The 22,604-nt window shown below is 63.2% G+C and overlaps 1 protein-coding gene and 1 long non-coding RNA gene across 6 annotated transcripts; both read right to left on the bottom strand.

Moving 5' to 3' along the window:
- Positions 1 to 1,252: 1,252 nt before the first annotated feature.
- Positions 1,253 to 21,039, bottom strand: RGS14 (regulator of G protein signaling 14). Of its 4 annotated transcripts, XM_050962405.1 has the most exons (15): positions 20,504 to 21,039; positions 18,278 to 18,299; positions 17,456 to 17,610; positions 16,700 to 16,792; positions 15,684 to 15,827; positions 7,485 to 7,634; positions 7,044 to 7,164; positions 6,774 to 6,910; positions 6,498 to 6,701; positions 6,154 to 6,230; positions 5,434 to 5,560; positions 4,655 to 4,736; positions 4,239 to 4,297; positions 3,725 to 3,845; positions 1,253 to 1,813 (listed from the first exon to the last, which is right to left on the bottom strand). In XM_050962405.1, exons 1-15 carry the CDS (start codon positions 20,546 to 20,548, stop codon positions 1,569 to 1,571), a joined length of 1,782 nt encoding a protein of 593 aa, XP_050818362.1. In that variant the 5' UTR covers positions 20,549 to 21,039; the 3' UTR covers positions 1,253 to 1,568. The 4 variants fall into 4 exon arrangements, with proteins under 4 accessions (XP_050818362.1, XP_050818364.1, XP_050818365.1 ...); XM_050962407.1 differs by lacking the exon at positions 18,278 to 18,299 and having other exon boundaries at positions 20,482 to 21,039; XM_050962408.1 differs by lacking the exon at positions 18,278 to 18,299 and having other exon boundaries at positions 4,655 to 4,733; positions 20,482 to 21,039.
- Positions 7,845 to 15,660, bottom strand: LOC127055452 (uncharacterized). 2 transcript variants are annotated; one of them, XR_007775492.1, is made up of 5 exons: positions 15,156 to 15,660; positions 8,739 to 8,900; positions 8,378 to 8,428; positions 8,172 to 8,222; positions 7,845 to 7,915 (listed from the first exon to the last, which is right to left on the bottom strand). It is a non-coding gene; the product is annotated as an uncharacterized LOC127055452 (long non-coding RNA). The 2 variants fall into 2 exon arrangements; XR_007775491.1 differs by having other exon boundaries at positions 7,863 to 7,915; positions 8,120 to 8,222.
- Positions 21,040 to 22,604: the final 1,565 nt, after the last annotated feature.

The raw sequence follows: 22,604 nt of genomic DNA, 5'->3' as shown, positions 1-22,604 counted from the left end.
GGACAGACCCCACCCTGTGTCCCCTCCTAGCACTGCCCTAGGGCCCTGGGACAGACCTGCCCTGCTCCCTGCGGCACAGCGCCCCCTAGCGCCGCCCTGGGACAGACCCTGCCCCGCTCCCTGTGGCACAGCGCCCCCCAGCGCCGCCCTGGGGAACAGGGACAGACCCCGCCCCGTTATCCATGTCCCCCCCTAGCGCTGCCCTAGGGTCCTGGGACAGACCCGCCCCGCTCCCTGTGTCATAGCACCCCCTAGTGCCACCCTGGGGCCTTGGGATAGACCCCACCCTCGCTCCTTGCGGCACAGCACCCCCTAGTGCCACCCTGGGGCACTGGGACAGACCCCGCCCCGCTCCCTGTGGCACAGCACCCCCTAGCGCCACCCTGGGACAGACCCCGCCCCGCTCCCTGTGGCACAGCGCCCCCTAGCGCTACCCTGGGTTACTGGAGAGGCGCTGATGAGGGAAACGTGCCCCTCGTGTAACCCCCAACAGCCCAGCTCTTTGCAGTATCACCTGCCGTGTTCTCTGCTGCCCCTTGCCCCTCTGCATGGCCAGTCACGCCTCCACCCCTGCCTACCGGACAGGCTGTAATCCCTGGGCTCTGCAGCAGTCTGCAGGCAGCTGCTTGCCTCTTCCACTCCCCATTCACACACAGGCTGATGAGGTGCTGTCACACGCAGATGAAGGCAGCCAATGTGGAGCAGCCACCTCCTCAGCCGTCCTTAGCATGCAAAGCAGCACCACAGCCAGCAAGCTGGCATGGCCTGGGGGACGCTGGGCTCCCCTCGCAGCCCCATATCTGCCCCCAGCCCCCTACTGGGCACAGGGTCCAGCTCCCAGGAGATGCAGCCCATCCAGCCAGACTGGGCATGGGGACTCCTGTACCCTGGGGCTAGCGCACGGGCTCTCACTTGCTGGGAGCAGCCAGGCCCTGCTGCAGCCCTGTAGCAGCTGAGGGTTTGGGGTTTGCACGCCCGCACTTCTGGAGCTAAACGGGGGCAGCTGTCTGGCAGAGACCCCAGTGAGGTGCATCTAAGGGCCACCCCAGGGAGCTGCTCCTGCCCTAACCCTCCCCATCCTCCTCATCCTGATGCGCCACCAGCAGCCTCCCCCTCCCCACTGGCAGGTTACTCCAGGGAGTCTCCTCCTGCAGGCAGCTGCCAAGTCTCCACGGCCCACTCTGCACAGACATAGGCTGGCTCCCATCCCCCGTTGTCCCCATGGCGAGGACTGGTGACAGAAGCAGAGGCGCTGGGCCACGCAGGTTGTTAATCAGGCATATCTTACATCCCAAAGTGCTTTACAAATAACTTGACATACAAACTATATACAGGCTCACTTCACTTGCCACTGAGATGCAGCCACCTCTAGGGCGGAACGAGGCAGCTGTTTAACAACTCACAGCAACACTACACAACAGTTTAGGACAGGAAGTGGAGAATACTGTAGTTTCCTGAAACTGCCGGGGCAGTTTAAGGATGCAGGATTTGGCCAGGGCACTGGAGCTGACCTGAAATCAGGGCCAGACATCCTCAACGCTGGCTCTGAAGAAAGTGCAGCATGGGCCTCAGTTCAGTTCAGAGTGGACAGGTGGCTGCATCAGTGCGGGTTCAAGGGGGCAAGGGGCACCAGCCCTCTTTGGTGTGGGGCTGGCATCGCAGGGGCCACGCTGCCGCTCAGAGTTCTCACTGGGGCCAGCATCCTGCTCTGGCAGCTGCAGGAAGTCGGGCAGGACCAGGACCTCTTTAGAGAGCAGCCCGCGCTGGTCGTTGGCCCTGCAGCTCTGGGCCCGGTTCAGCAGCTCCACCAGCCCTGGGGGAACGAGGGTAGAGTGGGGTCATTGCGCAGAGACAGACTTCTGCAGAAAACCCTCAGACCCCTCCCCCACGCAGAACCCCCATCCTGGGCTCAGACTCCCCTCTCCCACCCCAGAGCCTCCATCCCACACTCAGACTCCTCCTCCCCTGCCCTTAAACACCCCATCCCACCCCCAGGCCCCTCTCCCCCCAGACCCCCATCCCGCACTCAGACTCTCCCTCCTCTGCCCCTACAGTCCCCGTCCCGTTCTCAGACTCCCCCTCCCCTGCCCTTAAACACCCCATCCCACCCCCAGGCCCCTCTCCCCCCAGACCCCCATCCCGCACCCAGACTCCCCCTCCCCTGCCCCTACAGTCCCCATCCCGCACCCAGACTCCCCCTCCCCTGCCCCTACAGTCCCCATCCCGCACTCAGACTCCCCCTCCCCTGCCCCTACAGTCCCCATCCCGCACCCAGACTCCCCCTCCCCTGCCCCTACAGTCCCCATCCCGCACCCAGACTCCCCCTCCCCTGCCCTACAGTCCCCATCCCGCACCCAGACTCCATCTCCCCTGCCCCTACAGTCCCCATCCCGCACTCAGACTCTCCCTCCTCTGCCCCTACAGTCCCCATCCCGCACCCAGACTCCCCCTCCCCTGCCCCTACAGTCCCCATCCCGCACTCAGACTCTCCCTCCTCTGCCCCTACAGTCCCCGTCCCGCACCCAGACTCCCCCTCCCCTGCCCCTACAGTCCCCATCCCGCACTCAGACTCCCCCTCCCCTGCCCCTACAGTCCCCATCCCGCACCCAGACTCCCCCTCCCCTGCCCCTACAGTCCCCATCCCGCACCCAGACTCCCCCTCCCCTGCCCCTACAGTCCCCATCCCGCACTCAGACTCCCCCTCCCCTGCCCCTACAGTCCCCATCCCGCACTCAGACTCTCCCTCCTCTGCCCCTACAGTCCCCGTCCCGTTCTCAGACTCCCCCTCCCCTGCCCTTAAACACCCCATCCCACCCCCAGGCCCCTCTCCCCCCAGACCCCCATCCCGCACCCAGACTCCCCCTCCCCTGCCCCTACAGTCCCCATCCCGCACTCAGACTCCATCTCCCCTGCCCCTACAGTCCCCATCCCGCACTCAGACTCCCCCTCCCCTGCCCCTACAGTCCTCATCCCGCACTCAGACTCCCCCTCCCCTGCCCCTACAGTCCCCATCCCGCACTCAGACTCCCCCTCCCCTGCCCCTACAGTCCCCATCCCGCACCCAGACTCCCCCTCCCCTGCCCCTACAGTCCCCATCCCGCACTCAGACTCCCCCTCCCCTGCCCCTACAGTCCCCATCCCGCACTCAGACTCCCCCTCCCCTGCCCCTACAGTCCCCATCCCGCACTCAGACTCCCCCTCCCCTGCCCCTACAGTCCCCATCCCGCACCCAGACTCCCCCTCCCCTGCCCCTACAGTCCCCATCCCGCACCCAGACTCCCCCTCCCCTGCCCCTACAGTCCCCATCCCGCTCTCAGACTCCCCCTCCCCTGCCCCTACAGTCCCCATCCCGCACTCAGACTCCCCCTCCCCTGCCCCTACAGTCCCCATCCCGCACCCAGACTCCCCCTCCCCTGCCCCTACAGTCCCCATCCCGCACTCAGACTCTCCCTCCCCTGCCCCTACAGTCCCCATCCCGCACCCAGACTCCCCCTCCCCTGCCCTACAGTCCCCATCCCGCACTCAGACTCCCCCTCCCCTGCCCCTAGAATCCCCATCCCGCACCCAGACTCCCCCTCCCAGTCCCCATTTGCCTCTACACTTCCCCACCCCCCCGTTTCCTTCTGACGCCCTCTGCCCCCAGCACGCCAGATAGGTCTCCTGTGCCCCTGTGCCCCACACATGGGGCTGGTTTAAGCACATGCCAGATGCCAGGGCCACCCACCTTCCAGGTCATACGTGCACCGGTTCATGCCCCGCGGGGCTGCTGGCCTGGACCTGGTGAAGGAGGGGGGCACCTCTGACAGCATGTCTGCTTCCACCTCTGTTCCTGTGGGGGCACCCTCCTGGGAGTGGGGGCGAGAGCTTGTGAGGAGCAGGAAGAGTGAGCCGGCAACCCCAGCCCAGCCCGGCAGGGAGACCTGCCTCCCCTTCAGGGCAGAGATGCCCCAAAGCTGGCCTGGTTCAGACCAGCTGTACCCACTGTGCCTCAACCCTGCTCCATGCTGCAAGGCTCCCCCAACGCGCCCCCAAAGCCAGCCCAGCCCAGAGCTGCACACTGCTCTGGCCACAGGGCTCACCGCCCCCTACCCCCAAGTGAGCCAGGGAGCTGAACTCCCGGGGACTCGCAGCTCAGCCCAGCCCCAGCGACAGCCCTGGCCTACCCTAGTGCTGCCCCCCTTCGCTGGGGCACCCCCTCAGCCCCCCTGCCTGGGCCCCTCTTGGTGCCCAGGACTCACCTTGCACCGAAGGGGGGAAGCAGCCACAACAGTGTCACTAGCGCCAGTCACTTTCACTTCTGCAACACAAGCACCGCAGCGAGTCAGGCCCAGAGGCTCCTGCCATGGGACAGGGCAGGGCAGACCACCTGCCATTGCAAGAGCCTGGGCCCACCAGGGAAGGACTCAGTGCCATAATAACTGTGGAACTCACTGCTGTGGGATTTCGTGGTGGCCAACAGCCAAGGCACATAGCACCTTACAGGTGCAGAGTCTGGGGCCGACTGGGGAGGAGGAAGAACCCAACCGGCTGGGCCCACACAGTGCTGTGTGGGGTCCACAGGGCCTTGGGCTGGACACAGATTTTGTGCTGGCCTGGGCAGGAGGCAGGACCACGGGGGTGCTCCAGCCTGGCCGCTCCGCCCTGCGGACCGTACCTGTCACAGCTTCCAGGATGAGCTTCTGCGCAGCCACGGTGCTGACCAGCTTCTCCAGGTCCAGGGCTCCCGGCTCCCCCTGCTGCAGCAGAACAGAGTTGGGGGGTTCCACGGGATGGTGCATCGTGGGGAGCAAGAGCAGGCTCTGGCCACGGTGTCAGGGGCAATGAGGGCACAGGCCACACACTGGCTGGAGGTCCCCCGGGGTAGGAGCTGTGCCCACGGGTGGGCAGCCCGGTCCCCGGGGTAGGAGCTCTGCCCACAGGCGGGCAGCCTGGTCCTCGGGGTAGGAGCTCTGCCCATGGGCGGGCAGCCCGGTCCCTGGGATAGGAGCTCTGCCCACAGGTGGGCAGCCCGGTCCCCGGGGTAGGAGCTCTGCCCATAGGCAGACAGCCCGGTCCCCAGGGTAGGAGCTCTGCCCACGGGCAAGCTAGTCCCTGGGGTAGGAGCTCTGCCCATGGGCAGGCAGCCCAGTCCCTGGGGTAGAAGCTCTGCCCACGGGCGGGCAGTCAGCTTCTGGGAAAAGCCATATAGCCAGCCCCAGCCCCAGGCTTCATGGGTGGGGCACTGCCTGCAGGACAAGCCACAGTCTGGCCTCTCCTACCTGAGCAGGACTGAGTTCTGCATGAGGGCAAAGGACTCCCTAAGATCTGCCCCTGTAGCCCAAGGCAGGTGCTTATGCCCAGCATTGACAGACAGCAGCTCCCTTTCTGCAGTTCCTAGGACTCTGCCAGAGGGGGAAAGGCAGCCCTCTGCCCAGGCTGCGGGCCAGCTCTCACCCGCCGCAGCACTGCCTGCTCCACATCCACGCCGTACTTCCCCAGCACAGGCTGCAGCGCCTCCCGCAGGCACTTGGTCGACTTTGCAGTGATTCGCACTGTTTTACTGAGGGGGGAAATTTCCAACCTAGGAAAACAGAGATGAAGGAAACACATGGGGCAGGATGGGCCATGCAGGGTAAGATGTGGCAAGACCTGGTGGGATCAGACAGCAGCTGGAACGATGGGGCAGGGCTGAGCCTGGCAAGGCGGGGTGGGGCAGGCAGGAACTGGGGCTGTGTGGGGCAGAGCCGAGCAGGGTGGGGCAGGGCAGAGTGAGCCGGGTGGGGCTGTACTGGGCACTCATGAGCTCAGGCTGCCAGATGTCTGCTCCACGTGTGTTCATTCTGGGTGAAGCCGGCTTCGCTGGCCAGTCAGGGAGAGTGCTGCCAGCACCCTGCGGAGTCCAGGCCAGCATGTGCAGGGGCGAGACAGAGCCGTGCTCCCATCTGCTCTTCTGAGGGCCCAACCCAGCTGGCTTGCGGCCTGAGCCCCGTTGCACTTAGCACCAGAGCCACTGTCTCATTCCCACGGGCATGGTGCTGCTGCCATAGAGAGCTGGGGAGTGGAGCACAGAGAAGGTTTGGGAGAGGCAGGGACATTGCAGAGCCAGTGCTGCAGGCGCTGGCCCCACGCTCGCAGGGTGCAGCAGCAGCTGTCTCTCCGGCAGCTCCCACTCACTCGAAACTGACTCTGTTCTCCAGCTTCACCTCCTGGTCCATCAGAACCACACTGTCCTGGTCCAGCACCAGAGCCTTCTGGGAAGAGCCAACCAAGAGGAGACACATCAGAACCAGGAACACAGCTTCACCCGAGACACAGCCCATCCCACGGCCCGGGCCAGCCCCCAAAACCCTCTCATGGAATTCCTGTCTGCAGGCAGGTGCCTCAGGCGGGCTGCACCTGTCAGTGCGTGGCCCTGGGGTCCCTCGGGCGAGGTGGCTCCAGAGCTGGCTTCTGATGGAGCCCCCAGGCCATCCCTGGCCTACCCAGCTCTCTCCTCCCCACCCCAGGACTGTCCCTACCTGTTCATTGCCAATCAGGTAGACCTTGATGTCAGGGAGGCTGAAGCCGCGCTTCTCACAGAGTCCTGCCAGCATGTCACGGATGGAGACGCCAGCCCGCACAGAGGCCAGTGAGGCCGTGCCGTCTGGCAGGTACACACAGCAGTACTTGCTGGGCCTGGCCTGTGGGTCGGGCTCTGTGCCTCCCAGGCTCTTCCTGTGGCTCTGCAGGGGAAGAGGCAGTGTCACCCGGCGGGCAGCGTGGCTACGCAGCAGGCCCCGCAGTAGGGCACTTACCTCTGCCTGGGAGCTGCTGGCCATGCTGCTGCTGCTGCAGGACGACAAGAGGAAGCCCAGGTCCAGGCTCGCAGAGGAATTCAGGGAGCCCTGGGACTCATGCCACAGGGACAAGCTCCCATTGCCGTCTTCCACCTCTAGGACAGACAGACAGAGGGATGTCAGGACAAGAGGCCAGCTCTGGGGCTCCGGGGCCCTTTGGGAAGGGACGGCCACAGGCCTGCAGAGCTAGTGAGATGGCAGCCAGGTGAAGCCTGGTGTGGGACTTACCTGTCCACGAGGGCTCTCTCTGCTCCCCTCGCCTGAGGGACCTGTGGGGGCTCTTGCCAGCACAGCTGCCAGCCACCTCCACCCCCAGTGGCAGGGACTTGCCCAGCTTCAGCTTCGCCTTCTAGGGGACAAGAGCGGTAGATCTCGGCTCAGGGAGCTTCTGGGGCTGCCCCCCGAGAAAGAGAATCCCCCTAAGGAGAGGGCATTGCCACCCCACTTGTCAGCCCCCCCCTTGGCTCCTGAGCAGAGCTGGGTGGTGAATGGTGGAGCCCTTCCCTGCTGGCATGCTGGAGGAGCAGCCAGGTGTCATGACCCCAGGTGCTGGCTCACATTGCCGCTCAAGTTTGGCTCATTTGGGCTGCATGGTGCCCACGACTGCAGTCCTTCCAGCAGCCCTGCCCCTGGACCACACCTCCTGCGCTGGGGAGCAGGACCTGGTACCTTGCCAAGCTCGGCTGGGGGGCTGCTGTTCTGGGAGTGAGCCCGCAGGTCGGGGAGTGGCTGTCCCTCATTCTCAGCCCTCAGACACGCCTGGAACAGAGGGGACTTCACAAAGCGCGCGTAGCTGTCGAACTTCATCAGGTTCAAGATCTGAGCCAAGAGAGGGACCCACTTACTGCCGTGCCTGACCTGTGACCAGAGGCTGGCATGGCCTCCGGACACAGACCTGGCTAGCAGCTCCCCCCGCCCAGAGCCTGGCATGGCCCCCGGCACAGACCTGACTAGCGCCTCCCCCAACCCAGAGCCTGGCATGGCCCCCGGCACAGACCTGGCTAGCGCCTCCCCCAACCCAGAGCCTGGCATGGCCCCCGGCACAGACCTGACTAGCAGCTCCCCCTGCCCAGAGCCTGGCACGGCCCCCGGACACAGACCTGGCTAGCAGCTCCCCCTGCCCAGAGCCTGGCACGGTCCCCAGCACAGACCTGACTAGTGCCTCCCCCAACCCAAAGCCTGGCATGGCCCCCGGCACAGACCTGGCTAGCGCCTCCCCCAACCCAGAGCCTGGCATGGCCCCTGGCAAAGACCTGACTAGCGCCTCCCCCCACCCAGAGCCTGGCACGGCCCCCGGCACAGACCTGGCTAGCGCCTCCCCCTGCCCAGAGCCTGGCACGGCCCCCAGACACAGACCTGGCTAGTGCCTCCCCCCGCCCAGAGCCTGGCACGGCCCCAGACACAGACCTGACTAGCGCCTCCCCCCGCCCAGAGCCTGGCATGGCCCCCGGACACAGACCTGGCTAGCAGCTCCCCCCGCCCAGAGCCTGGCACGGCCCCCGGCACAGACCTGGCTAGCGCCTCCCCCCGCCCAGAGCCTGGCACGGCCCCCAGACACAGACCTGACTAGCGCCTCCCCCCGCCCAGAGCCTGGCACGGCCCCAGACACAGACCTGACTAGCGCCTCCCCCCGCCCAGAGCCTGGCATGTCCCCCAGACACAGACCTGACTAGCGCCTCCCCCAACCCAGAGCCTGGCATGGCCCCCGGCACAGCCCTGACTAGCGCCTCCCCCCGCCCAGAGCCTGGCATGGCCCCCAGACACAACCCTGACTAGCGCCTCCCCCCGCCCAGAGTCTGGCACGGGCCCCGGACACAGACCTGGCTAGCGCCTCCCCCAACCCAGAGCCTGGCATGGCCCCCGGCACAGACCTGACTAGCGCCTCCCCCAACCCAGAGCCTGGCATGGCCCCCGGACACAGACCTGGCTAGCGCCTCCCCCCGCCCAGAGCCTGGCATGGCCCCCGGACACAGACCTGGCTAGCGCCTCCCCCCGCCCAGAGCCTGGCATGGCCCTGTGATGGAGTAGGGGCTGTCTGTGTGGGGGATGGGAGAGCCAGGGAGGACTTTAGGTGAGGGACAGGACCTAGGCCTGTAACCTGAGCCAGGTACAGGGGGAGGGGTGTCAGCACCTTTTGCCCGGGAAGCCGGACAAAGGAGGGACAAAGGGAGGGGCCGGCTGGAGGGCAGTTAGTTTTTAGTTTCGGTTTTGGGCTGGGTGGTGGGAATTCAGGGAATCCTAAACTGGGATCCAAACACCCTGAACCCCCCAGAAGGACTGGATTGAGGGCTCCTGGTTGTGCCTACAAGCTCTGCTGTAACCTGCATTCCTGTTGTCCAATAAACCTTCTGTTTTACTGGCTGGCTGAGAGTCACTGTGAGTCCCAGGAAATGGGGTGCAGGGCCGGACTCCCCCACCCTCCGTGACAACTGGTGCAGCGGTGGGATCTACTGCAACCCGTAGACGGCGCTTCCTGCAGTAAGTGACTGGGGAGCAGTAAAACGAAGGGGGATTGACAGGGACCAGGTGGGCTGAAGAGACAGAGAGCCACGGTTTCAGGAGATGATTAACCCCTGGGAGTGTGTGACCAGAGCAAAGGACTTTGCAGTAACAGGATCCCCTGGGGAGATTGCAGAAGCAGTCCCAGGGGCGGAGGAGTCTGCAGCTCGACCCTGGCAGAGAGGGGGTGACCTGGAAAAAGGGCTGGTGCACGAGGGGTCTCCGTGGAACCGGTGGGAAGCTGAAAGCACAGGCCGGCAAGTGGCCAGCAGGAAGATGTATGCTAAGCACCTTAAGAAAGACCTGGTGGAGCTGGAGCTGTGCAAGCAGACTGATTAACCCCTGGGAGTGTGTGACCAGAGCAAAGGACTTTGCAGTAACAGGATCCCCTGGGGAGATTGCAGAAGCAGTCCCAGGGGCGGAGGAGTCTGCAGCTCGACCCTGGCAGAGAGGGGGTGACCTGGAAAAAGGGCTGGTGCACGAGGGGTCTCCGTGGAACCGGTGGGAAGCTGAAAGCACAGGCCGGCAAGTGGCCAGCAGGAAGATGTATGCTAAGCACCTTAAGAAAGACCTGGTGGAGCTGGAGCTGTGCAAGCAGACGCGGCTGCGCACTGGGAGGTCCACCAAAGAACAGCTAATTGCCCAGCTGGAGGAGAGAGATCGCTTGGGTGAACCGAGCTCGGTCCCTGAGGGAAGCCGCCCAGCAGATGCAGCGTGGGCCCCGGGGCCTGACATGGCTGGGAGGAGACAGACTGCTGCCGAGGACACCCCGAGACCCTGCCCACCTATAGTTAGGGGAGGGGTTGGGGGAAGCCCAGTGAATACCGAGGGCCCCCTGACCCTGGCGGCCAGCAGGGGATTGTCCTGGCGGAGCTTCACATCCCTGGAACGGATGCGGATGGAACATGACAGGGAGCTGAGACGAGAAGAGCTCGAGTTAAGGAGGCAAGAACTGAAGGAGCAGGAGAACCAGCATAAACATGAGGAGAACCAGCGCAGCGTGAGCTGGAGGAGAAGGAGAACCAGCGTAAACATGAGCTGGAACTGCCCCAACTGAGAAGCAGTGGGACCCCAGCTGCGGTGAGTGAGGGGGGACCCAAGCCTACAAAGAGCTTTGATAAGCATTTCCTGGCTTGGGGTAAGGAGGAGGAGGACATAGATACCTTCCTGACGGCCTTTGAGAATGCCTGCGAGCTGCACAGGGTTGACCCTGCAGACAGGATCGCAGTTCTCACCCCTTTACTGGACTCCACAGCCGTGGAGTTGTACAGCCGAATGAAAGGGGCGGAGGCAGGGGACTACAAACTGTTCAAACAGGCCCTGCTCCGCGAGTTTGGGCTGACTCCTGAGATATACCGGAAAAAGTTCCAGAGTCAGCGTAAAACCCGTGAGGTCACATACCTACAACTGGCCAACCAGGCGCAGGGGTATGCCCGCAAGTGGACAGCTGGGGCCCAAACTAAAGAGGACCTGCTTGACCTATTCATACTGGAGCACCTGTACGAGCAGTGCCCGTCCAACCTGAGGCTGTGGCTGATGGACCAGAAGCTGGAGAACCCGCAGCACGCAGGCCAGCTGGCCAACCAATTTGTGGACAGCCGGGCAGGGGATAACAGGGAGGAGTCTCGAAGGAGCAAGCCTGCCTCAATGCAGAGAGAGAGCCACCGTGGGACCTCCCAGCGGGGGCCTATGGAGAACCCCTACCAAAGGGGAACATCCAGCATCAGGTCCATCCGACCCACTCGAGGGGACCCACGAGACATGGGCTGCTATCACTGTGGCCAACGAGGCCACATATGGGGCCAGTGCCCCAAGCTCAGGGACAGACCGAGCAGACCCAACCCGCAGAGGGTTGACTGGGTAAAGACCCAGTCGGATGAGGGGCAACGTTCCCAGGAAAGGGGGGCTGGCAGCGTACAACCTGTGAAGGAGGGAGGAGGTCCCCAGGTCAGCTTCTCTGGGGGGCTGGATGCTCCAGGCTCTGGGTTTTTGGTTTACAGGGTGGGCGCAGGGCTGCCCCTCCGAAAAGAGTGCCTTGTTTCCCTGGAGGTAGATGGGAGGAAGGTCACTGGGTACTGGGAGATGGGAGCAGAGGTGACGCTGGCCTGGCCCGAGGTGGTGGCCTCAGATCGGATGGTGCCCGACACGTACCTGACACTGATGGGCGTGGGTGGGACCCCATTCAAGGTGCCCGTAGCGAGGGTACACTTGAAGTGGGGGGCCAAGGAGAGTTGCAAGGACGTGGGAGTACACCCACATTTGCCCACGGAGGTGTTAATGGGAGGGGACCTCAAGGACTGGCCAAGTAACGCCCGGAGTGCCCTGGTCGTGACTCGTAGTCAGAGTCGGCGAGAGGCACTGCGCCCTGACAATGGGGAAGGTACTCTGCCCGAGGTGCAGGACCCTAACCTGGTGGGGAGGGAACGCCCAGGGACACGGCTCAGAGAGGCTGCGGCCTCAGACCCAGCTAGCGAGAGAAACCAGGTCCCCATCCCTGTCCCAGCTGCTGAGTTCCAGGCCGAGTTGCAGAAAGATCCCTCCTTGCGGAAGCACCGGGACCGGGCTGACCTTAGTGCAGTACAGACCATGAGGAGAGGTTGCAAGGAGAGGTTCCTGTGGGAGAAGGGGTTCCTGTACCGAGAATAGGCTCCCCCAGAGGAAGTAGAGTCATGGGGGATCAGGAGCCAGCTGGTGGTTCTCCAGAAGTTTCGCCATAAGCTACTGTACATGGCCTATGACATCCCTCTCGCAGGGCACCAGGGAATCTGACGCACCAAGCAGAGGCTGCTACAGAACTATTACTGGCCTGGGGTCTTTACCCATGTCCGACAGTACTGCCAACCCTGTGACCCCTGCCAGAGGGTGGGGAAGGCCCGGGACAAGGGGAAAGCGGCTTTGAGGCCTTTACCCATCATAGAAGAACCTTTCCAGAAGGTGGCCATGGACATAGTGGGACCTCTCAGCAAGATGACCCGGTCGGGGAAAAAATACATTCTGGTGGTGGTAGATTTCGCCATTCGCTATCCCGAGGCAGTGGCCTTGTCCTCTATCGAAGCAGACACCGTGGCAGATGCGCTGCTGACAATTTTCAGCCGGGTGGGGTTTCCCAAGGAAGTCTTAACGGACCAGGGGTCCAACTTCATGTCGGCCCTGCTCCGGTGCTTGTGGGAGAAATGTGGGGTCCAGCACAACTGGGCCTCAGCGTATCACTCCAGTCCAACGGGCTGGTGGAAAGGTTCAACGGGACGCTGAAGATGATGCTAAAAACATTTATGAACCAGCACCCGCAGGACTGGGACAAGTACTTACCTCACCTGCTGTTCGTGTACAGGGAGGTACCGCAGGAATCTACTGGGTTTTCGCCTTTTGAACTGTTGTATGGAAGGCGGGTAAGGGGGCCCCTAGACCTGCTGAGAGACAAATGGGAGGGGAAGGCCACTCCCGATGGAGAGTCGGTGGTGGAGTACGTCCTGACCTTCCGGGAAAGACTTGCCGAGCTCATGGGCCTGGCCAGGGAGAATCTGGCCCGAGCCCAGAGGAGGCAGAAGGTCTGGTATGACTGCACGGCGTGGGCCCGCCAGGGATCAGGTGATGGTTCTCATCCCCGTGAGGGAAAACAAACTCCACGCTGCCTGGGAAGGGCCCTTCAAGGTTGCCAAGCAACTAAATGAGGTAAACTATGTGGTGGACCTGTCTAACCAGGCTCATCACCGCCGGGTGTACCATGTGAATATGATGAAGGCTGTATATGCTATGTGCTGTTCAATACCAAAATACTAGCATCCCCCTATACTCTGTATGCTACCCCCGATGATCAATAACTGACTTTTCAAACTCTCTGTATCGTTTATTTTTAAACATTTTCTAATAAACTTTTAAATCTGTTCTTATCAGTCTAATTTTTTCTGATGGACATCTCCCGCAAACCACTGTCCTGAAGATGGAATCTCCTGCAGCTATTTTTGAAGAAATTGATGCTGCCCTACAGCTCTATGCTTCTGCTGAAGCTGATTTGCATAAAGATGATGCTGATTTGCATATGCACTGCACTGCTGAAACCTTGGAAGAAATTTCTCTTTCTTCTTCTCTTTCAGATACATCGTTGTCAAGTGCTGCTGTTCCTGTGTTCTCCACATCCCAGAAAGCCCAATGGAAGCCTGGCCCAAAGACCCAGACCACCAGCAAGGATGATAACGTCAGAAGCTGACAGGGGGAATATGGTGTTAGCTGTGTGTGGACATTGGGAGGGGCAGGGAGATGACCCTTTAGTGGATCTATTCCCTGGGACAAAAGCTGGTTCCCCCTGGAGGCGATTCCCATCTCTAATCAGCTGACCCTGGCCCAGCACGATGAGATCAGAGGGGTGCTGCATCTGTACCAACAGCTGTTTTCCAACTAGCCTGGACGCACTAATTTGACTGTCCACTGGATGGAGACTGGGTCACATCCCCCTATAAGATGCTCCCCTTTTCGGGTCACTGGTAAAACTGCCCAGGACCTAGAAAGAGAGGTCAGGGACATGCTGGCTTTGGGGGTGATCCCTCTGTCTTCCAGCCCTTGGGCCTCGCCAGTGGTGCTGATCCCCAAAAGGGGTCAATCCGGTTCTGTGTGGACTATCAAAAGCTCAATGCCATCACCGTATCTGATGCCTACCCCATGCCCAGGCCTGATGAGCTCCTAGACAAGCTGGGAGGCGCTCGGTACCTCACCACCATGGATCTTACAAAGGGCTACTGGCAAGTGCCGCTGGACGCAGATGCCAGGCTGAAATCGGCCTTTATCACCCCTTTGGGGCTCTACGAGTTCCTGACCCTGCCCTTCGGCCTCAAGGGAGCGCCGGCCACCTTCCAGCACCTAGTGGATCAGCTACTGAGGGGGATGGAGAGTTTTGCCATGGTGTATATTGAGGACATCTGCGTCTTTAGCCGGATCTGGGAGAACCACGTGTCCCAGGTTAAACAAGAGCTGGATCGACTCTGAGAGGCTGGGTTAACCGTAAAGGCTGAGAAGTGCAAGGTGGGGATGGCTGAAGTATCTTACCTGGGCCATCGGGTGGGGAGTGGCTGCCTAAAGCTGGAACCAGCCAAGGTGGAGGTGATCAGAGACTGGCCTGCTCCCCAAACCAAAAAGCAGGTCCAAGCCTTTATTGGGATGGCGGGGTACTATCGAAGGTTCGTGCCCCACTTTAGCACCATAGCCGCCCCCATCACTGAGCTGTGCACGAAAGGGAAGCCAGACAAGGTGGTCTGGACTAAGCAGTGCCAGCAGGCTCTCCGGGCACTGAAGGAGGCTCTGGTTAGTGGCCCAGTTCTGGCAAACCCAGATTTTGACAAGCCCTTTATGGTGTTCACCAACGCCTCAGACATGGGACTGGGGGCGGTGTTGATGCAGGAGGATGAAAAGGGGGAGAGACACCCCATCGTGTACCTGAGCGAGAAGTTGCTACCCCGGGAGCAGAACTATGCAGCTCTGGAGAAGGAATGCCTGGCCATGGTGTGGGCCCTTAAGAAACTGGAGCCATATCTCTTTGGGCGACACTTCACCGTGTACACCGACCACTCTCCCCTGACCTGGCTGCACCAGATGAAAGGAGCCAACGCCAAGCTCCTGAGGTGGAGCCTGCTCCTGCAGGACTATGACATGGACGTGGTCCATGTGAAGGGAAGTGCCAACCTGACAGCAGATGTGTTGTCCCAGAGAGGGGGCCCTGAACTTCGCCAGGTCACTGGGCAGAGTGACCCCGCTCAGTTCAGTCTCCAAGGGGGGAGAGATGTGATGGAGTAGGGGCTGTCTGTGTGGGGGATGGGAGAGCCAGGGAGGACTTTAGGTGAGGGACGGGACCTGGGCCTGTAACCTGAGCCAGGTAGGGGGGAGGGGTGTCAGCACCTTTTGTCTGGGAAGCCAGACAAAGGAGGGACAAAGGGAGGGGCCGGCTGGAGGGGAGTTAGTTTCAATTTGGGTTTGGGGCTGGGTGGTTGGAATTCAGGGAATCCTAAGCTGGGATCCAAACACCCTGAACCCCCAGAAGGACTTGACTGAGGGCTCTGGTTGTGCCTACAAACTCTGCTGTAACCTGCATTCCTGCTGTCCAATAAACCTTCTGTTTTACTGGCTGGCAGAGAGTCACTGTGAGTCCCAAGGGTGCAGGACCGGACTCCCCCACCCTCCGTGACAGGCCCCTAGAGACAGACCTGACTCTCAGAAGCAGAGGGACAAGTCCCAGAATCAGGAGCTCTGGATTCCCACGTCCTACTTCCAGCTGAGAGTTAGGGGAGGGGATATGTCCCCAGCTTGTCCATCCTGAGCCATGGGGGATGGCTCCATGGCCCTTCTCCCCTGGCCGGAGGGCTGGGCAGGGACAATGCTCACCTGGAGCTGTTGGACTCGGAACATGTCTGGAGTGGGCGTGGCCAGCATTTCCTCCCCGATCCAGGCCTGCCGGTCGATGTTAACGGGGCTGACCGCGTGGCTGGACAGGAACTCGTCATAGATCTGCCGGGCCTCCTGGGCCAGCTGCGGAGACAGAGTTATCACAGGGGAGGCTGAGCCCCCTTGCCAGTGTGCGTGGGAACACATGCAGAGCATGGTCACCAGCCAGTCTCCAAGTGCGGGCACCACCTTGCGCCAACCCCTTGGGAAACCAGGAACAGCCAGGCTGGGCGAGTCCCGTGGGCCCTCCAGTCCAGTAGCCCTTGCCTCAGCGCCCAGCACCAGATGCTCCGAGGAGAGTATAGGAGCCCTGCTCCTGACCCCTAACAGCCAGAGATTGGCCGAAGCCCCAAGGCAGGAGGTTTTAGCCCTTCCAAATGCCATCTGCACTGTTATAGCTCTGCATACCCCGTTATCCATTCACAAGGCCAGCTCCTCTCAGGCTCTCACTAGTTCTTGGCCGCACTGACATTCTGTGGCAATGAGTTCCACTGGCTATGTACACTGGGGCGGAGGATTAATTACCTACTTCCCCTTGTTCTTGTGTACCAGACAGACGGTCCCAAGGTTCCATCTCTAGACCATGCCCCATTTCCTCGTCTTGCTAAGGGAACAATCCCCGTCTGCTCTGTCTCTCCAGCCCTTGATCACTGGCAATGTCCTTCTCTTAGAGCCCGTCAGTTCTGCATGGCCCCCGGGGTGACCGGTGCAGCACACAATGGCCAAGGGCGCTCCATGCTATTCTCCATCCCCTCACCCATTAGCTATTGGCTGCAGCTCCCCTCTGAGCAGGGTCTCCATTGAGCTTCAACTGACACCCTGGTCCCTTCAGATGCCCTGGCATGTGCTTCCCTGTGGGGGGCAGCCCAGGTCTGGGCCTCAGTGTTTGCCTGGCTAGCTATGCTCCCACTGTCAGGAGCGGGAGCCAAGCTGCTAGCCCCCCCTGGGCCCGGTACCTGCTGCATGTTCCTGGCTGGGATCTGCTGGAATCGCTCACACGCCTGCCAGAAGTAAACGTTCTCAGCGCTAAACTCCTTCTTCAAGAACTCCTGGGGAGCAGGAGAGGAGCATGGTGGCATCAGCCTCACCAGCGCCACTACCCTGCCCGGAGTACCAGCCCAACCCCCACCCAGGGGGCCAGCCCAACCCCTGCCCAGGGGGTAGCCCAGCCCCCGCCCAGGGTACCAACCCAGCCCAGCCCACGCCCGGGGAGCCAGCCCAACTCCTGCCCAGGGACCAGACCAGCCCCTGCCCAGGGGGCCAGCCCAATCCCCACCCAGAGGGCAGCCCAGCCCCCACCCAGGGTACCAGCCCACCCCTGCCCACGCCCGGGGAGCCAGCCCAACCCCCACCCAGGAAGCCAGCCCATCCCTTGCCCAGGGACCAGCTCAGCCTCCACCCAGGGAACCAGCCTAGCCCCCGCCCAGGGGCCAGCCCAACCCCCACCCAGGGGGCAGCCCAGCCCCCACCCGGGGAGCCAGCCCAACTCCTGCCCAGGGACCAGACCAGCCCCCGCCCAGGGGGCCAGCCCAACCCCCGCCCAGGCGTCAGCCCATCCTCCACCAGGGTTACCAGCCCAACCCCCACCCTCTGCCCCCCACTGCCTGGAGTCCCTGCACAGTGAGCAGCTGGAGAATGGGGGGAACTGAAGGCTGAGGGCAGTGAGTGGGGTGGGCTGGGCCCGGCAGGGTCTGAGACACCCTGGCACTCACGGTGAAGTAGGTGACGGCCACCCGGTCCTGCAGCAGTGTCTCGAAGGACTCGGTCCAGCTGGCCACAGGCAGCTGTGCAGTGTAGCCTGTGCTCTGGGCACCAGGCAGGCTGTGCACACTGTGGCTACTGCCTCGGGCCCGGGAGCTGTTTAACTCTGAGATGCAGACAGAGAGGTCAGGCCCTGCCTCACTCCCTGGAGCCAGTCCTGCTCCCCGCCCAGCTGGAGGGGATGGTGTGGGAGGTGCTGTCAAAGCAGGGCAGGCCCGGGAGCCCTGAAGCCAGGCACTCCAGAGCAGAGCCACCAGACCTAGGGCCCACGGGCCACACAGGACCCCTCTGACACGCAGGGTGAGGGACTCTTCCAAACGTGACCTGAGCAGGAGTACGGCAGCTGCAGAGAGCCTGGGACAGCTTGGAGAGGGGTGCACAACCTGAAGTGGGCCTGGGCCCTTGAGCTCAGGAACGGGCGAGTCTCCCTGTCAGGAGAGGGGCACCAGCCTTTGCCAACAGCCCAAGGGTCCAGAGGGAGCCAAGCTGGCACCAGGCAGGGGGCCGGGCATCAGCCAGGCTAGTGCCTCTGCATCCAGCCCTGTCCTGGGGGATGTGAATGGGGAAGGATAGGAGGGAACTCTGTCCCCCACAGGGAGTCCCATGGCCCCGGGTGCTGTTGAGGTCAGGCAGGGGCTCTGTACCATCCAGCTGAGCAGCCCTAAGGGCTCCTGGTCCCATCCCACTAGGGCTGGGCATTGAGCCAAGCTGGTTACCGCTCTTGGGCTCCTCCTAACGCCACCCGCGCATCTCCCAGGCAGCGTCTGACTCACCTCCATCTGACACAGTCAGGCCCTGCAAGGACAGGAGAAGGAGAGGTCAGCCAGGGTCCCGAGCCCTGTACCCTGCAGCTATTGGGAGCAGGGAGGCCAGCCCAGGCAGCCCCTGGTGCGAGGGATGAGTCAGCCAAGGAGAGTGCAAGGACACCGGCTGCCAGGTGTCTCCTCGCCAGGGTGCTTGGTCTGTGCAGTAGCCAGGAGCCATTTGCTGCTTGCATGGAGCCGGGCTCCTGCAGGGCTGGGGCGGGAGTCAGCTGGCACGCTGGGCACTCTCTGACCTGCCCTCCTCACTCAGCACAGCGAGGTGATTGAGAAAGGGCTGATGCTATCAGCTGTGACACTGCAGCTGCCTGGGGAGAAGTGTAGCAGCCTCCAGGGCACAGGAAGGGGAGGGAGGGCAGGAAAATGGAGAGGAAGCCACAGCCTCTATCACACTAACAATTGCAGGCCATTTCCCAGGTCTGGGGCTGGGGGAGACCCCAGACCCCTTAGTGCGGGCGTTTCTGTGAAGCAGCACCCAGCCACGTAGCTAAGCAGACCTCCCCTCGCCAAAGAACTCCCAGCTGGGAGCTCATGGCACAGAGCAGGGCGCGGGCAGTGCAGTGTGCTCTCTCCTGGCTAATGTCTGAGGATGCCGCTCCCAACAGGCCAGGCCCAGTCACAGCCCTGCCAGCCTCGGGGCACCCCAGGCATCCCTCCCTAAGCAGGGCTCACGTCCCAGCAGTGACAGAGAACTGCTCCCCTCCTGGGTGCTGAGGAGCAGGGACACACAGGGCTTTGCTCAGTGTGCGAGGCTGCCTCTGATGGGGTGTCAGCTGCCCTCATGCTGGAAGGTCGGACTCTCCAGGAGGCAGAGCCAGCCAGCGTCTCCAGAAATCAGGGAACCAACATCAGGGCCCAGGCCTGAAAATGCTCCCCCAGCTCTGCCACTGTCCACCTGCCAAACCCACCCCCCTGGGCTCCCCACCCAGCTCTGCCACTGCCCGCCTGCTACTCTCATCCTGGGCTCCTCACCCAGCTCTGCCACTGCCCCCCTGCTACCCCTCCTGGGCTCCCCATCCAGCTCTGCCACTGCCCCCCTGCTATCCCCACCTCAGGCACTCCATCCAGCTCTGCCACTGTCCACTTGCCAACCCCACCCTGGGCTCCCCACCCATCTCTGCCACTGCCCCCCTGCTACCCTCACCCCGGGCTCCCCTCCAGCTCTGCCACTGCCCCCCTGCTACCCCCAACACGGGCTCTCCACCCAGCTCTGCCACTGCCCCCCTGCTACTCTAATCCCGGGCTCCCCACCCAGCTCTGCCAATGCTCCCCTGCTACCCCCATCCCGGGCTCCCCACCCAACTCTGCCACTGCTCCCCTGCTACCCCCACCCCAGGCTCCCCACCCAGTTCTGCCACTGCCCCCTTGCTACCCCTACCCCGGGCTCCCCACCCAGCTCTGCCACTGCCCCCCTGCCACCCCTCCTGGGCTCCCCACCCCAGACTCTGCTGGTGCACTGTGATCCCAACCCAGCCACCCCATCCCCTATTATTCCATGCCCCCCCTGCTGTGCTAATGCCCCCACTCCCAAGCCACAGAGTCCTCCCACCCTTCCATAATTTTAGCCCTGGGTTCCGCATGCACCCGGCGTTGCCAGGGCACAGCCCCAGCCTGCATGGCCTAGTCCCTACCCAACGTGCCGAACTGTGCAACAGGCTCATCGGCACCCGGCTCAGACGGACAATGCTGCATCCGCCTGGAGCAGGAGGCTCTGAGCCGCTGATGTCTCTGGAAGGCCCCCAGCATCTGGCACAGACCCCACAGGTCTCAGCAGCACCGACAGCTGATCCACGGGCAGGCCTAGGCCCTGACTGTCTCAGTGCCCTCTGAAGGCAGGCAGAGCGATGTGTGGGAGGGAGGATGGGCTGCACCGAGCCATCTTGAGGGCAGGGGAGCCTGAGACAGCTTCTCCCCAAGGGGCAGGGTCCCTCCCTCTGAAGCAGAGCGATGCAGGGTGGGGGCAGAACCCTGGGGCTGGGGCCTCCTAGTGACGCAGCACCAGCAGCCTCCACCCAGGAGTAGATCCGCCAGTAGAGGGGGTGCAGCCCCCGTGTCACTGGGGGAGCCTTGCTGGCTGGGCAAGCCAAAAACCACAAGGGCTGGGTGTGGCTTGGTCGCACCTCCAGAGCAGGCGAACGCTGCTCCCGCCCACGCACCCCAAGCAGGCCAGGCACTCACCATATGGCCGCTTTGAACGCCCAGGTGCTTTGCTTTCCCAGGCATGCCTCAGCGGGGGGCTGTGCAGGCAGGGAGCATGGGGCTCGGCGGGCAGGCCCCGCGCAGGCCAGCAGGCTGCGGGCGTCCCCGGCAAGAGGAGCGGCACGGCACACACTGCCAGGCTCACAGGGCTGCTCACTACCTCTTTTCGCTACCGCAGGAAGTGTCACTATGGAAACCAAACCGCAGCTAGAACGGGGGTTTGCAGAGGAGCCTCCCTCCCTGTAGCACAGCCCCCCACCACAGCAAGGCCAGCCCCCCCACCCTAGGGCCCTGGGCTGCAGGCCCCGGGGCCCAGCTCTGAACCCCAGCACCGCCGCTCCCGCAGCAGATGGGGCCTGGGCACTCAGAGGTGGTGGCTGGCCCTGGCCGAGGCCCCTGCACTCGAGGAAAGGAGAGCCACGAAGGCAGGACAAAGCCACGGCGCTCACAGGAACATCCTGCTGATGGGCATGGGGGCTACTCAAGTGATGAGAACCTGGAGAGACTGGATCCCTCTAAGGTACGGCACTGACAGAGCCCCTCCCTGCAGCGTCCGAGCCCCTCACAGCCAGTACCACATGGCTCCCCCGACGCCCCGGGCAGCAGGGCTGGGCCCTCGTCCCCGTCCCATCGCTCCTCTGACGCCTCGGGCAGCAGGGCTGGGCCCTCGTCCCCATCCCATCACTCCCCCGAAGCCCTGGGCAGCAGGGCCGGGCCCTCGTCCCTGTCCCGTCCCGTCCCATCCTGTCGCTCCCCAGACGCCCCGGGCAGCAGGGCCGGGCCCTCGTCCCCATCCTGTCACTCCCCCGATGTCCCAGGCAGCAGGGCTGGGCCCTCGGCCCCATCCCGTTACTCCCCCGACGCCCCGGGCAGCAGGGCTGGGCCCTCGTCCCTGTCCCGTCCCATTGCTCCCCCGACGCCCCGGGTAGCAGGGCCGGGCCCTCATCCCCGTCCCATCCCGTCGCTCCCCCGACGCCCTGGGCAGCAGGGCTGGGCCCTCGTCCCCATCCCGTCGCTCCCCCGACGCCCTGGGCAGCAGGGCCGGGCCCTCGTCCCCATCCCGTCACTCCCCCGACGCCCCGGGTAGCAGGGCTGGGCCCTCGTCCCCGTCCCGTCCCGTTGCTCCCCCGACGCCCCGGGTAGCAGGGCTGGGCCCTCGTCCCCATCCCGTTGCTCCCCCGACGCCCCGGGTAGCAGGGCTGGGCCCTCGTCCCCATCCTGTTGCTCCCCCGACGCCCCGGGTAGCAGGGCTGGGCCCTCGTCCCCATCCCGTTGCTCCCCCGAAGCCCCGGCTAGCAAGGCTGGGCCCTCGTCCCCATCCCGTTGCTCCCCCGACGCCCCGGGCAGCAGGGCGTGGGCTCTCAGGACCATAACCTCCTGGCTTCTCTCACAGGCTGCTGACCAGCTCAGTCTGGGCTCAGGATGGACAGCTGGTCCAGAGGCTCCTCCACTTCACTGGGACCATCACCATACTCTGCTGTGTAGCACCTGTGCTCACTGATTGGATCGCCAGTGGTGCGGCCCCGCCCACTGTGACAAGTGGGGGATTTTTTCAATGGTTTGCATGAACATAGTGTGTGCCTCAGTTTCCCTGTTCTGTGCATTAACAAAGTGGGGGATGGGGTTTGTTGTTGCAGAGGACCAGGTGTGACCTCGCCTACCAGCCAGGACCCCAGACAACGGCCTGGAGATTGGGTGCCCAGTGGGAGGACAATGGGCTGAGGAGGGAGCAGTTGGGGCCAGCTAGTGGGAACAAAGGAGGGCAGAAGGAGGGCCCAGGTGACCTGTTTGCCTGGGACGGAAGACAAAGGACGGAGGAGGGGCTGGTGGGGAAGGTGATATAGGATGATCTCTGGAAGGAGGGGGCTGCTGCTGGACTGGGGACAAAAGGCAGCCTGAGCCACCTGGGATGTGGGACAGGCCCAGATGGATGGTGCTGAGACTGGCCAGGCCCAGGGTCCCTGAGAACGGCCTGGGCTGGGTTCAGACGTTCAAAAACCTCCTGTTTTATCCTGGCTGAGAGTCACTTCAGGCTGGAGATTGGGGGCAGGGGCATTATTCCCTCTGGGTGTGGAGGCCC

Source organism: Gopherus flavomarginatus, chromosome 7, assembly GCF_025201925.1.
Source record: "Gopherus flavomarginatus isolate rGopFla2 chromosome 7, rGopFla2.mat.asm, whole genome shotgun sequence".
NCBI classification, from domain to species: Eukaryota; Metazoa; Chordata; order Testudines; family Testudinidae; genus Gopherus; species Gopherus flavomarginatus.
Note: the sequence above shows the minus strand (reverse complement) of the source record. Positions and strands in the feature narration are given on the sequence as shown.

What these genes read in the sequence shown, in the direction of transcription:
- RGS14 (XM_050962407.1), bottom strand. Translation starts at nt 20,548, where the DNA reads ATGCCTGGGAAAGCAAAGCACCTGGGCGTTCAAAGCGGCCATATGGTG. An exon ending in AGCAGGCAGTGCTGCGGCGG is followed by an intron (nt 4,737 to 5,433) that starts GTGAGAGCTGGC and finishes GTTCTGCTGCAG; the next exon opens with CAGGGGGAGCCGGGAGCCCT. An exon ending in CATCCTGGAAGCTGTGACAG is followed by an intron (nt 4,298 to 4,654) that starts GTACGGTCCGCA and finishes CTTGTGTTGCAG; the next exon opens with AAGTGAAAGTGACTGGCGCT.